Raw genomic sequence first — 14,958 nt, forward strand, 5'->3', positions numbered from 1 at the left:
TTCCTTCTGAGGTGGCCAGCTCACAAAGTTCTTGCTGGAGGTGGTGGGTTGATCCCAGCAAACAGCCAAACACCCTCACAAGGTGCTTGCTTAGCCCCCTCTCCTCCAGGATGGAGAGGGACTAGAAGGAAGGTGAGAATACTTCAGCAGGGAGAGCAAAAGGTGCATGTGCAAGCAGAGCAGAAACAGGAATTCATTCCCAACTTTCCACGAGCAGGAAGATGTCCAGGCACTCCTTAGGAAGATGTGAGTGAGGACAGGGTAGGAAACAGGCCTTGACACGGCACAAGCACCATTGAGGAACAGCCAAAATGCTGATTTATCAATACTGTTTTAGCATGAACATATCCCACCAGACCCAATATCCCAGGACAGCTGGGTGCTTGCCCCCAGGTCCTGCTGTGCTGGGTTTGGTGGGGTAGAGTTAGATTTCTTCACAGTGGCTGGTATGGGCTGTGTTTTGGATTTGTGCTGATAATATAGAGATGTTTTTTATTATTGCTGAGCAGGCCTTACAAAGGGCCAAGGCTTTTTCTGTTTCTCATCCAGCCACACTGGTGAGGGAGCTGGGGATGCCTGGGAGGCTGGGAAGATACACAGGCAGGACAGGGGACACAAACAGCCCAAAGGGACATTCCAGACCACAGGACATCCTGCTCACTCTGTAAGGTAGAAGGAAGAAGGGGGAATGTTTGGAGTGATGCCATGTGTCATCCCAGGCCACTGCTATGTGTGATGGGGTCCTGATCTCCAGGAGATGGCTGAACACCTGCCCAAGCATGGGAAGCAGGGAATGAATGCCCTGGTTTGCTCTGCTTGTGTTTGCCTATTAAGCTGCCTATATCTCAACCCATGAGTTTTCCAGCTTTTACCCTTCTGATTCTGTCCCTGATCCCTCTGGTGGGCAGTGGGCAAGTGGCTGCCTCAGGCTTGGCTGCTGCCTGGGATTAAACCACGACACCCACTGCAGCACTGGCAGCTTGGATTCTTCAGTGTTTGCAGACACACCTCTCCCTAAATGCACTCTTACCTGTTCTGTCATACCACCAGCAAAGACAGAATGATGTGAATTTAATGCACTCAATGTTCAATTACAGACTGTCCTCGTTCCATACGTTTAAATTGTCATCTGTGAGGCACAGTCAGAAGACACAAGCAAGTCGAGAAAGTTTGCTCCTGGCTTTTAACAATATGGAAAATTTGAAGTTAATCTGACGTGGAGTCAAATGGCATGGATGATTAGTGCTGCATCAATTTTAATACTCTCCTAATATTGAGAAATTATTGTCTTTATCTTAACTTTCTAAGACAGTTTTCAGACCTATTTCAATTAAAGACTTAGATATTTTTTTTCAGTGTTCAAAATAGCTTTGTAAATATGCAAAACCATCAGCTAAGCTCAGACTGATTTCTTCAATACCTACAAATTCTTATGTTTTGTCCTAATGTCATTTAGGCTTTAATTTTCCATGAATAGCCAAGACTTATTTATATTTACAGGGTACATATTGTACTCACAGGCATGAAAAATATAATTTGTCTCATCTAATGAGTCATCATAAGCTTTTGTTTCTACCTTTCCATAAGCAGATTTTTAATGCATTCAACTGGAGTTATTTTTATCCAACAATTTATATAATTATTTTTAACAAGAGCAGTTATATGTCAGTCCATCACTACTACTGCAGCTTATTCTCACTTATAAATCAGAAACTGAAAAAGCATACTTAAAGGAAACATTCCATGAAGAAAAAAACCCCCAAATTTTCTCTCTATATGAAGGCAAACATAACCAAAACTTTTGGATATCCTTTTTTTTTCTTAAATGCTTGTGAAACTTTCAGAAAGACACTGCTTCTCTCCTCTAAAATTTGAAACCAACTCTAGATAATCTGGAAAACCAAACAGAATTAAAGACTGGCATAAGCAACAGCTCTCCATCACAGCAAATTTTACTCTCAACCCTTTCAAAACACTTGCACCATAAACTATGAGGTGTGGAAACACACACATGTGCAGAGTCCTCCTTGGCAAAACCCTTCCAATTTATTGTTAAGAAGATACCACTTATAGGCTGATTCTTATGGAACTGGGATCCCAGCTAAAGTAAAATACATAAAAATATGTAAAGCACTGCTTCATCTCTGTAGAGGTAGTTCAACAATGTCCATATGCCCCATTTGGAAGTATCAGTCAGTGATAAAATACTTAAATTCCTAGAAAATTAAATTACAAAGCAGAAGACAGGCAAATCATACACCTCAACATATCCTAAATAGAATGTACACATGTATTTAAGGTAAAGGAAACAATTTCTGCTGTCCATTCACTTAATCTTCACTCTTTACTACTTAACTATTGAGCTGCTTTTAAGATCTGAGAAATGAGACTCAAATAGACAGGAAGTTCTTCCTTTAACCATTAATAGGCTGTTAAGAACCTGGAGTCACGAAAAAAAAATGAGGAATCTAAAACTGCTTCAAGATACTTAAAATATAATTTGAAAACAGAATTAATACACAAAAATATCACCTTGCAGCATCTGCAAGTACCACACAATTGCTTATCTGGTATCTTACTGCTCACACAACTGCTCTCCCTTTGGCAATTACCAGCACCACATTCCTGTTCTTCAGAGCACATGGTTAGAAAAGCCTTTACTAAATTGAATAAAATGAGCAAGAAAAACTTCATAGGAAAAAAAAAAAATCCAGAAAGCTCAAAGACTTTTTTTCCAATTAGATTTGTTTTCCAGAAGTACTCACCAATTTTAAATAATGATTCCAATCTTCATCTTCAAAAAAACTTCAGGACAGTAAAGGTTGAGTTGTGGGAGGAGGAGAAAACAGCGGGGAAATTAAAACTCATTGCTCATAGAACACACCAGTGTAGTGGATGCCTGCCTGTTATCACAATAGCCACCTGGTCTGGAGAGTAACTTGAATGATTAAGTGTAAAGAACCCATCACACACACAGTGCAAGACAGAGGGAAGGTCAGCCTCACTCTTTAGATTAATTGGCAGGTGAAGGTGAACTTGAGTTTTCATGATGTGTTAGAGAAACCATGGAGGAACAACTTCTGGGGCCAGGGATAGCAAGAATTCCCAGGTGACGGGGAAGTCTGCATTTCCAAACCTTGAAATATAAATCCCTATCAGTCCTGTACACTAAGAGGTCATTTTTAAAGAGTTTATCCTTCACTTTGTCTGAATATCTGTGGAGAGCTTTGTGCCCTGGGATATATCACCACAGACCACTTTGTTTGCTTCCCTGACAGAGCTGGAGTGGTCAGGTGTGGCCAAGCAAAAAAGCTCTGGAGCTCATCTGCTTCTCAGAACATGCCAGGCTTCAAACAGCCATGGTGGCATCCTCAGTACAGAACTCACCTTGGTTGCAGAGTGTTACTAGAACGAAGATGAAAGCTGAATTTTTCTCTTCATAATCCATCAATATTCAAAGAGCAGGAGGAAGAAAATGGCTTTCCATGGGTGTTGAAAGGGAAAATTTCCCAGTCTTGCAAGACAGGAAGTAGCAACGCTAACCATTAAAACGCAGAGGTGGGCTCCAAAAGCCCTAATTATTATGCTTTCTGTGTTTACATGCTCACTTTGCAAATTTTGTTGCTCACTTTTATTAATCTATCATTATGTTAAAGAAAATATGCATAGGTCAAATATTCTATCAATCTCATTATGAATGCTTTTGACCAAGACAAGTCCCTGATTTTAGGATGGAGCAAAATCTAACCTGTCTTTCACTGTTAAGACTGCTGTAAAATCATTTTACAATGCAAGGAATGAAACCATATATGCATTTGTTTTCTCCTCCTCAGAGTTTATTTTGCATGCGATTTTACAGTTTATACTTCACATCATACATTTATTCCTTGTCTTGAAAAAAGGTTTGACACAGACGCTTGCCATTACATTTTGAAACCTGAAACTGGTGCCAGTAAAAAAAAAAACAAAAAAAACAAAAACCCACAAAAAAAAACCCCAAAAAAACAAAACAAAAAAAAAAACCCCAAAAAACCAAAAACCACCCTATAAAACATATTAGATCAATACAGTGTAAATATAACATGTATTAGAAGTAATTTCATAAAAATGAAAACAATCTGGGAAAAAAAAAAGATAATCAGTTCCAGTTGCTAAAACAGTTCAGTATATTTTATTTAAAGTCATAGCGTAACAGGAATGCTTTTTATTAGCCCACAACCAAACAATGATCAAACTGCTGTAGAGGAAAATGAAGCATGATCCTATGGTACTCAACTGCAATATAACATTCTCTGCCACACAGAACATATCAGACTGGGGATGTTCACAAACCCCTGTCAGTGTGAATTCTGCAAAAGACTGTTTTCCATCATGCTGCATTATTCCATCCCTTATTTTGCTTAAGAAGTAAGCCACAAGTAAGCATTCCAAGAACTGTGAATAGCTTGGCAGCGTTGGCACCAACTATTCAGTAGTTTACACAATGGGTCACAAAGGAAATTGGGTAAAATTATGACTTGGAAATGGTCACGGACATCTTCCTCTTTGGCTACTTTAAAAGTTAGAAAATTCAGATTGGTACAAAAGACATTCATTTCAGAACCAATTCAAATATGTTTTTAAATAAATGGAACAAAATAAAGCATGTCTCGTTAATTTGGTATTAATTTTCCAGAACACTCTGCAATACATTTTCAAATATACAAAATCTTACTCTTTACAAAAAAAGTTGTAGCTTGTGAAGGAACTCACTTGAATTATCTTAGCAGCACTCCAATAATTAACTATCTTAATTTTAATTAAAAAAAAAAAACACCTTAGTTTGATCACTGAATTTTGAGACTGCTTCTTCACAAGAAGCAATGTTTCAAAAGTTATAAAAGTGCAAGAACATCATCATGTTCCAAGCTGAAAGGCAGCTTCTGGAAGTGGTGAAATCAGTATTGCAAGGTCCTGATGTTAGTGAAATAAATGCAGTGGGAAGAACTGTGCAAGAACTTTAAGCACCTCTTCCAGTGTGGTATTATTGCATTAAGATCAAAACATGCTTCTCACTGAACATTTTAGTGATCTAAATAAAACAGCTGTGTCATTTTTGTCCATCTGTAGCAAGTGAGATGTTCAGACTAAGTGATTGGGTGGGAGCAGATAACCAGCACACACAACAGCATCAGCAGGCCCCCACTCAATCAGCCTGCTTGTTTTGCTGCCCAGCATTTCTGTGCATTTGTAATTAAATAAAACATGGCAAAGTGCAAGACTCTCAGAGGACCTTCTCATCCATTTGGATGACTATTTCTAATTCCATGTTAGACTTCATTGAAGAAGAGGAGCCTCAAATTAGGTCCCACAAACCGTTAAGGCTGCCTTTTAGCCAAAAACTTCTGTTTTATTTAAGCAAACTACTTACTTTTAGTAAGAAGCATTAATACATAATGAATATTTGAATTCAATATAAGAAATTACAAACTTCGGATCAGGATCACTCTTATCACTCCTGATAAAATTCTGTAAACAACAATTTAATTGAGTACACCTGCTGCTTTGCAACACCTTAAGTGTAATTTTGCACTACTAGAACTACAAACCCAACGTTTTCCTTTCTGCCTCTTTGTAAAGCTTCCTCAAAAGAGGGCCTAGCAAGTCAAGAGCTCTGCAATTACATGGAATATTAACCTTACATTTTAAACACCTAATATTACTACACTCAGCCTCAGAAAGCCTCCTTAGAGCAAGTTTTGTTATACTTAGTACTAGTACAGTGTATCAGCACTTCTTTGTGACTTCCTTCTTTGGTGGTGGTTACAGAGAACTTCACTTTGGGATGTCCGTGGTGTGAAGCACAAGAGCAACTCTGCTTGGAATGTACACCTAGGAAAAACACGACAAGAACAGGAACAGCTGAAAAATCCAGGAACCTTACAGGACACAACTTCTAAATAACAGCATGTGGAAAACACCCCGCATTTTAACTGTTAAAAATCTCTCATTTTGGCACTGTTGTGGGTATAAATACCATACTTTAAGACTAATTTCTGACTGCTTAGTCCCTAGCATTGGAATTACACAACACAAAAATTTTAAAGGCAGCCTGATTACAACCTCTTTTCTATCTTTCTTTTAACAGCTTATCATGATATATTTTAGGTGGCTACCAGGAGAGGGCCTCCTATGACTTACAATGACCAGTTTCAAAAACGTGAGAACATCTGGGTAAACAGACTGGTCAGTGATAAATGACAAAGTTTTGCAACTCTCTTTTACTGTGAATTAAAGTTGTCCCAAGGCCTGTGATGTCATTTCATACAGGTAAATACTAGCAATATGATACAGAAGCATATTCTTCACACTCTTGGCACCTCTGGAGCATCAGTGGCTGAACAATAAAACTCACTCTCAAAAGTGGACAGAATCAAAATTAACCACTTCAATGATGGCATTTTTCTTCCCTTTTTTTCCCTGAATACCACAAAAATACCCAAACACATATAATCAAAAGACTCCTCATATATCACAAAAGAACTCGTGGCAATGTATTCTACATGACATTCCTTCCAAGCTGAGCAGAGTCACAATCAGAAAACAAGACTGATATGTGGTATCTACCAATTACCTTGATACACGGTACTCCATCAATTGTCAGGTCTATGAATGTATTTTCTGAACAAGTCAATAAAAATGCAATTATAAAAGGTAACACAAGATTGAAGATTATTGGCTTCATTCTGACAATGTCCTCTTTTAGACTATCCTTCATCCCTGTGGAATGTCTAATATTCTGCAATTTCATCTGTGCTATCTGCTAACGAGAGCCTGATGGCACAAAAGGCTTTCATTGTTTTCAAAACAGAAAAAAGCAATAAAGCAAAGAGCTTTAGGAAAAGGAGAAAAAAGGAAAAGAACAGCTGAACTTCATTGAATCAGACAGAGCAGTGTCCAATGCTTCTTGAAAGGCAGTGTACATAATGATTTCCCCTAAGGTTTCAGTGATAAATAGCTTCTATAAACTGGTGCAGGAGAGGAAATACTTAATGAAGTCAACTACCTCAAAACACATAGATAAAGGAGAGATTTTGAAGTTGTGTGCTGAGAAATTCAGTGCTCTGGGTTTGGATGATGAAGTGAGAAGGGAGAAGGAACAAACAGAAATAAGTTTTCTGAGAAAGAATTTGTAAAATGCTACTTCAGTTATGGGGAAGAAAAAAATTTATGTTAATGTAGGACACAGCAATTCTCAATTATATTTTGGTCAATAATGTGTCAGATCCTAGGAGGAGTAAATTAGCCCAATCCCTTTAAAGTCAATTTACATTAGCTGAGAATCTGAGAGCACTGGGGATCATCCAACTACAACCACTTCACTGATGACCAGAATTTTAAAACTGGTTTAAGCAGAATTTCAGAATATGTGCAGATGATTGTATTTAAACAAATGACAGATATGTTTTCCATTGACCATGAAGAGCTGTATATGCCAGCTTATTACTTTAGTCACTTGTTTTTTCCTTACCTGGGGAAATTAAACACACTTTTTAGAGTTTTTTTTATCTTGGTGGGCTTCTTGATAAATCATAGAAAAGTCGCATATGGCATATAAGTGGCCATATGTGACTTTTCTATGATTTACCAAGAAGCCTAATCTTATTTCATTCATCTTGTAACCACCTCTGAGGCTATTTGCTACAAAAAGCAACAATTAAGGCATGAACAATGAAAAAAGTATCACCTATTGATTAAACATATTAATAATTACAAATAAGATTACAAATTATTCATTCCACTCATGTACAATTTTTTAAAAGGAAAAATACTACACAACTATTAGATACTACTCCTTCAAATATATAGGTATTATTCCTTTCCCCCAGCCCAACAATATTTCCAGAAATACTGCATTCTGTGCTCTAGCTTTATTATTTGTTTAACTAGACAGAACTCAGAACACTGTGATGGACTGAGGAAAAAAAATGTGACCAGTGAGGTTGAAAGATCACTTGTCTTTCCTGAGATAAGGTGAAAACTAGAAGATTATCTGCCCAGGATCCCAGCAGGATTTTCAGCCCAGATTTCTCACTTCCACTCCTCCTCCTGACAGTCTGGACCAAAAAATTTCATCAGCCTTTTCACTCCAGTATTATTCCTTTTCTTTTAGCACATCTCACCTGAATTACCACTCTTATAGTAACATATCCCCCTTAACTTAAATTTTATATTTCAAACTTATATTTAACTTATTTTTTTCTATATTTTTCCTGAGTATACTGACTGTTTCAAGCCATTGCACCAAGTCAACTGTGCTCCAAGCATATGCTTCAATGTGTCATTAAGGAAGACTTATTAAAGAAGTCAGGAATCCATTGCTCCAGGATAAGCTGAAATGCCAGCATTTTATTGTATGTTTAAATCCAGACACTTTCAAAGATATAAATGTATGGATCATCCTTAGCTCTAGATGTATCTGGATTGGACCTTGAACATTCAATTGATCAGTGATTCACTCCAGTGACATCTACAGCTGTGCTCTGTCTCATCATGTTGCTCACTTCTCCAAACTCCAAACAGGATCAGCTCCCTCACAATTCCTAAGACTCTCCTTGACACCAATCAAGAGCTGCACACAGAGCCTCTGATTGTTGAAATGGCAGTGGCCAAGCCAGTTTTTAACCCACTAAACAACCTTATCCAGCCCTGTAGTTCCTCAGCTCCTAGGCAGGAATGCTGCAGGAGACAAGGCTGAAAGTCTTGCAGAACTGACTGGAGCAACCTTGGCACACAGCTTGAGTCATTTCATCAAGAAAGCAATCAGGCTGACCATGCCTGCTCTGACTTTGCTAAATCCAGGCTGGCTTTCTGACTGACCCATCTGATGGAACCCACTTGCTTGGACACGGATTTCCAACAGGAGGTGAGGAGGTGGTTCTTATCTTCTGGAATTGCCCTACAGACTCCTCAGCCTTCCTTTTCAACCTTGGTTCAGCTGTCAGAAATTTCCCCTGACCACTATGATTTTTCTCAGACAATAATCACCAGTCAGATCACTGAAATCATCCAAGCCTCTGGGTGTACCCCACTTATGTACAGCCTCTTTAACCTATTGCTCTCCTACTTTATTTTCAGAGTGCACCATCACACAAAAAGGGTCTGAAAGCAGACTTTGCCCTTGGAGTCTAAGCAAAAAAAAAACAAAAAAAAACCAAAACAAAAAAAAAAAAAAAAAAAAAAAAAACCAAAAAAAACCAAACCAAAACAAACAAAAAAAACCACTGAATACTCCTGATACTCCTGTATTGTCCATATTATCCATCAAAGTTTTGAGTCTTCCCTTTGTCAAGGAACTTGCCTTTTTATTGTCTTATCAGCAGATTTGCAGAATTACCTTCTTGTCCTTCTTCATTATACATACATATAGGATACAGCCTGAAATATGTATCTATCTATAAATAGTAAACCGAGGCTTCTGATTAAAACCATTACAGGAAACCTAGGTATTCATCAGTGAAAAACACTATCAAAGATATGTAATTTTTTACTTTTTCCATACCCTAGGAAGAGCGTCTTAGAAGTTTATTCTTTCATATCCTGTTGCTGAATTATACATTTTCAATTACCAGCTTCAGTTCTACTGATCTCTGTTCTTTTAACATGCTTTTTCTGATCACAAGTTTTATCTCATCCATGTTTCCTTCACCATTTCCCAAGGCTCACTTGATGAACATGGACAGAAGTGAAAACCAAAGAACAGAACACTAAAGAGAATTTATTCATAGCTAATGCACATCTTGACTATCATCAACCAAGTCACCCTCAGAGTCTCTCTTCTGTTCCAAGCTTTCTGCTACTCCTGAACACCCTTTCCACCACTTCCTCCCCTCCAGGCTCACCCATGTTGGGAAGGACCTCAGGAGACCCAAACTCCAAGCAGGGTGAGCTCTGAGGTTACTCAGGAGCTCAGTGGATTGTCCCTCTGCTCTCTATACCAGTTGTTAACTTACAACCTCGAGCCTCCTAAGGTTCACACCAACTCCACTATTCTAAGAAATCAAGAAGACACCTAAAAACACTCACAGGAAAGCTCATGAGGCCTTTTCTGACAGGGGAATGTAAATGGGGTTTGGAAAACATCCAATCTGTTTGAGACAGGATGACTCGGATGCAAAGACAGTTTTCGACAAAGTTAACTTTCAAATGTTTACTCATAAAATATCTCTGAAAGTCTTTTTATTCTCAGTTTGGCAGGAATGGAGTAACTGGCAGATGTGCTAACAGAGAGGATGGTGGGGAATCTTGTTCATAATTCAAATACAAAATGGGATTTTGTTGGCACTTTTGACCTTTTTATACTGCATGTCAGTGTGAGGCAGCTGCACTGTCTGAAACTAGGCAAGTCCCACACAGATCAAGGCTTCTGCCACTAAAACACATATCTCTAGTAAAAAGACAAAAAAAGACATTTTTTTTATAATCAACCTCTTTCCCACCAACTATCTATCAAGATCATAGTCTATTCATGCTGGCTATCTCACAAACAGGACAAAACCAACTGGTACTACTACTGGCCAGGATGTTTTCAGCCAAATTCTTACTCCTTATACATTTTTTTTTTTTTTTATTATTATCAATATCCAGAAAACTTTTAAAGAGTAATAAGAATACAGGAATACCACATGTGAGAAGCACCTGTGAACAGCAGCAGCTATAGGCAGAAATCACTTTATATATTTCAGGAGAGGATTAAAATATACAGCAATCTCCAAAAGTACCTAAAAACCCACAAGCAAGAGGTTCTACAAATGACAACTTTTACTTTCAGATATGTCAGACTAATTCAGTACCAGGTGCAAGCACAACCAAAATTGGCTGGAACTGCAATGAACTACTCTTCCTCTGACTTTCAGGATTGGAAAACACCAAGGCCTAAAAATAATTTCAAGGTCATTTTGTAACAGATGGGAGAATTACTAGAACTCAGAGCTAGATCAGGCACTGCAGAAAAATACTCAGTAGCACATATTGCAGCTGGTAGATGCAGAAGGCAATGTCACAAGAGCCTGTGCCAACATTATCCCAAACTTTTAATTAAAATGAGGGCTTTAGACAATCTCCCATCCCTGTATCACCACTCATTGTCACACATGGATCCTATTCTGAGAATATAATTAACCATCAAAGAATAAAATAGATGATAGCTCTTCCTTTCATACTATAATTTATTATACAAAACCTCACACATTTTGGTTTTTAGTTTGGTAGATTTTGCACATGACAAAGTAGGTGTGCTTAAAATAGTATGAAGTTCTGCCTTCCAATTTGTTTTTCAATTTATAGCTATACAGCATGAATATGCAGAAAATAATTTCTTAGACTATCTTGCTTCATTTATGAAAAAGAAGTCCATATACTGCACAGAGTGTGTCTCAAAATTTCTCTATTATCTTCTGCACTCTTTTAGGTTGAGAAAAAGTATTTAAAAAAAACCAGCAAAACCCTCTAAAAAAAAAGTACACTGAAGACAAAGATAGGATGAAACAAATTACTAAGAGAGTAACTTTACATTACATTTGCTGGGGGTTTTAAGAAATCAAACAATCAATGAAGATGAACAAATGAATTTAGAAGTCTTAATCATCAAGAGATAAAAAAACCTTTGTGGACTTAAATTCTGACTGATTCACCTAGTTTGAACATTTAAGTTTCTAACTACAATCATTCTTTCATTTAATCTGTGTATCTGTGCATGTCATGGGAGAAAACAGTTAAAGATTACATCAGTCCCTTAAAATTCAATACATAAATCCTTATCTTGAAAGTTATTTAAATTAGTATTTTCAAAGCTAAGGTCACTAAAAGCTTTTAGATCACTTCCATCTATGGGAATATTTTAATTTGTCCACAGACTTAAGGAAGCAGGGAGTTGCACTTTGACACTGAATAATATACATTAAGGTCAAGGGTAAAAACTCAAGCCTGTAATAAGGATATTCTTAAAATAAACTATATAATTTCATTTTAATTTAATGTGAAAAGATTTTATCACTGAATGCCAAAAATAGAGAAACAGAAAAAACACAGCGCAGGGGACAGGGGAAAAGGAATACTCTGACATCTACTTATTTTTTAACTAATTGGAATGAACTACAGAAAAAGTAAATCTATAAAAGTCGAAGTATGTTAAGCAATTATGTTTCACAATAAATCATACACTACTTTTCCAGTGACACAACATCCTCTGCAATATTCCACTTAGCCTGCTCATTACTCAGTTTCTGCTGGTGCGTGAAGTAGGAAAGTATAACCCCTCCATTTTCATATAAATCCAAACTTTTGGCATTGTACAATTTACTAGAACACTTACTGATAGCTAGTTCTTTCCTATCGCAAAATTCAATTGAGTTGGATACTTTAGAAAAGACCAACAAGATATTTTGAGTGATGCACTATTAAAAAATTATACTTTTTTTTCCCCCTGCCCCAAATCCAAGTTTCACATCCAACCACAAAAGCCAAGTTAGGTACCCACAAATAAATTAATCCAAAAAGGGGCACTAAAATCTGGCAGGGATTGAAATTCATGTGCAGCACTTAGCTTACATCTTGCAAAGAGATGATGAGACATAAGCAAGACTAAAGGTTTATAAAAGCATCCAAAAAAGCACAGAGCTTTTATAAAACATACCTCCCAAAAGACTATAGAGAATACCAGAGTGGAGTTGCAAACAGAAATGAAGCTGTGGTAAAAAGAATATTCTTACAGTGACAAAATGTTTCACAACTTGTTATTAGAAAGTTTGATTACGTGGAATGTTATGTACATTTCATATATTTGTTAACAATACATTAGAGAAAAAGCAGTGAAATGGAAAAATTAGTACAATTATTTAGATAAGTCATATTACAAAAGGCATTTCTGTGCATTTTTTATGGAGTTTTCAAGGTGTGTCTGATGATTTTGAATTCTGGCCCTCTAAGAGCTTTACTAAACAAGCCTGAAAATTGTACAGTGAAATGCTCAGCAGTGCTTACAAAGCTTCATCTTCTTCCAGGATTCTTTGCTCCAGGAATTTCACATCTCCCTTCTTCTCATTTTGATATGCCACCTTGAATATTTATTTTATTAGGTGATTTTTTAGAATTAATCGCATCACATTTAATCTTCTATTTTTGTAATACATTTGTGTGCTATTTAAACCTGACTTGAGAAGCAGAATTATTGCATGTGATTTTATTTTGTCACAACCCTCTGGGCATGTTTTGCTGACAATGTTTACCCACACAACTAAAATTTCTCTGTATTTTTCCTGAGTGTACTGACTGTTTCAAGCCATTGAAAGGGAGGTGCACCTCTCATTAAAAAATTACTTCTTTGAAGTTTGTAGTGGAGGAGAAATTAAATTTTTGAAACAAGAAACTCGAGTCTCATGTATTATGAATTATTATTAGCAGGAATAATTATTAAACAACAGGAAAAGAACTTTAATGAGTTTATTGAGGTGGCATTTTATTTGAAAAGAAATTTGATGGGAAGACTTTTGAGTTGGATTTTAGAAACTGCAATTAAGCCTAAAGAAACTCCTAAGCAGGACAAATTACCTAATAACCTGGATATAAACTGCTATTTGAAAGAAAACATCTTTGTTCTACTGCAAAGTAGCATTTATTGTAACTTCTGTTTGCTCTTACATGAAGACCTACTTGCTGAATTTAGGTTTTCCAGATTTTTTCCTTGATCACTTTTACTCGGTGTCCTTTCACTGGTACTTTACCTTTATTTGGTGCAAATTACATCCTCTGGGGGGTTGGCTGGAGCTGCTCTGTGAATTGGCAGAAGGACACAAGAGAAAGTTTACCTGGGTTTCTTTCTGACCTAAAGGTGCCATTGCCATGCCACAGCTTATGGAGCAAAAGTGCATTTGCTGCTGTGTTTGCCACATGCCTTATCTTCCACATACTCCTAATAAAACTGCAGCTTCACATTCTGCCACGTTTGTTTCTGGCATGGAAGGCTTGCACTCACCATCTAATGGACTAAATGTGAAATATACATTCCGAATCACAGTTAATTGGCTTGCAAAAGTTAAGTTAGTGATAGATAATTAAGATGCTCTCCAATCAATCAGGCAATGTATTTGAATTGGGCTCACGAAGCAAGAAGTCTGGAAGCAATAATTTGCTACATAACCTTCAGGAATGAAACCTTAGACCTTTCATTTCAAATTAGCACAAATACTTACCCACACTATGAAGGCACTGTCACATGCAGATTCTTAAAAAAAACCCCAAAACCCATTCCTAAGATCCTTTACACCAAGCACAACGAAAGCACAAAATTTTTTCATGTAAAGAAAATATTTTAAATCATGCAAATGAAATGCCAATACTCTGGATACAACGAAAGAAAGAGAGACAGAGGTTAGAAGTGAGAAAAATTCTCAGGCGTTTACATATAATAAGAAAAGTGAAGATGTAACACTAGAAATTCATGTTCTGTTCAGCCATGGAAGGGGAGTGGCCCACAAAAATCAGTTCAGATGCTCCATTTTTTGCAGGCTTTTAAGGTTACAAATGTAACTTAGTTGCAGGTGTTCACATGTACCAATATACCTGTGCATAGAGAAACACATCCTTCACCCACCTAAATGTTTTAGGAATAAATATCTACTCAGCAATATAAGTGATTTCAGAATTTTTTTAGTGAACTCTTAATTCCCAGCCTTTCTGAATCTTATTTTCTTGTGCTTATGAGCATATACACATATGTGAATGCATATAGAAAGAATGGGAAATATGTGCACATATACGCATATACATACATAACGAATAGGGAAAATAACATTTTAAAATTGTTAATTGTGAAGATTCTGATTTCAAGAGCAATTAAGATAGATAGAATTTTATTAGTGACCACCTCAGCTAACAGAAATTCCATGCAAGGATATGTCTCCCAGCTCATTTCAGGTGATT

The 14,958-nt window shown here is 37.0% G+C and overlaps 1 protein-coding gene across 5 annotated transcripts in view; it reads right to left on the reverse strand.

Moving 5' to 3' along the window:
• Positions 1-4,148: 4,148 nt before the first annotated feature.
• Positions 4,149-14,958, reverse strand: part of GBE1 (1,4-alpha-glucan branching enzyme 1) — a 138,544-nt gene continuing 127,734 nt past the window's right edge. For 3 of the 5 annotated variants that reach the window (XM_085557102.1, XM_085557149.1, XM_085557185.1), the window contains exons 16-17: positions 14,571-14,629; positions 4,149-5,871 (exon numbers count right to left, since the gene is read on the reverse strand). In XM_085557102.1, coding sequence (XP_085413228.1) covers positions 5,754-5,871; positions 14,571-14,629 — 177 coding nt within the window. In that variant the 3' untranslated portion in view covers positions 4,149-5,753. Of the gene's footprint in view, positions 5,872-13,760; positions 13,845-14,570; positions 14,630-14,958 lie in introns of all 5 variants that reach the window. The other 2 variants (XM_085557296.1, XM_031505937.3) reach the window with 2 other exon arrangements.

Source organism: Lonchura striata, chromosome 1 (assembly GCF_050655825.1).
Source record: "Lonchura striata isolate lonStrDom1 chromosome 1, ASM5065582v1, whole genome shotgun sequence".
NCBI classification, from domain to species: domain Eukaryota; kingdom Metazoa; phylum Chordata; class Aves; order Passeriformes; family Estrildidae; genus Lonchura; species Lonchura striata.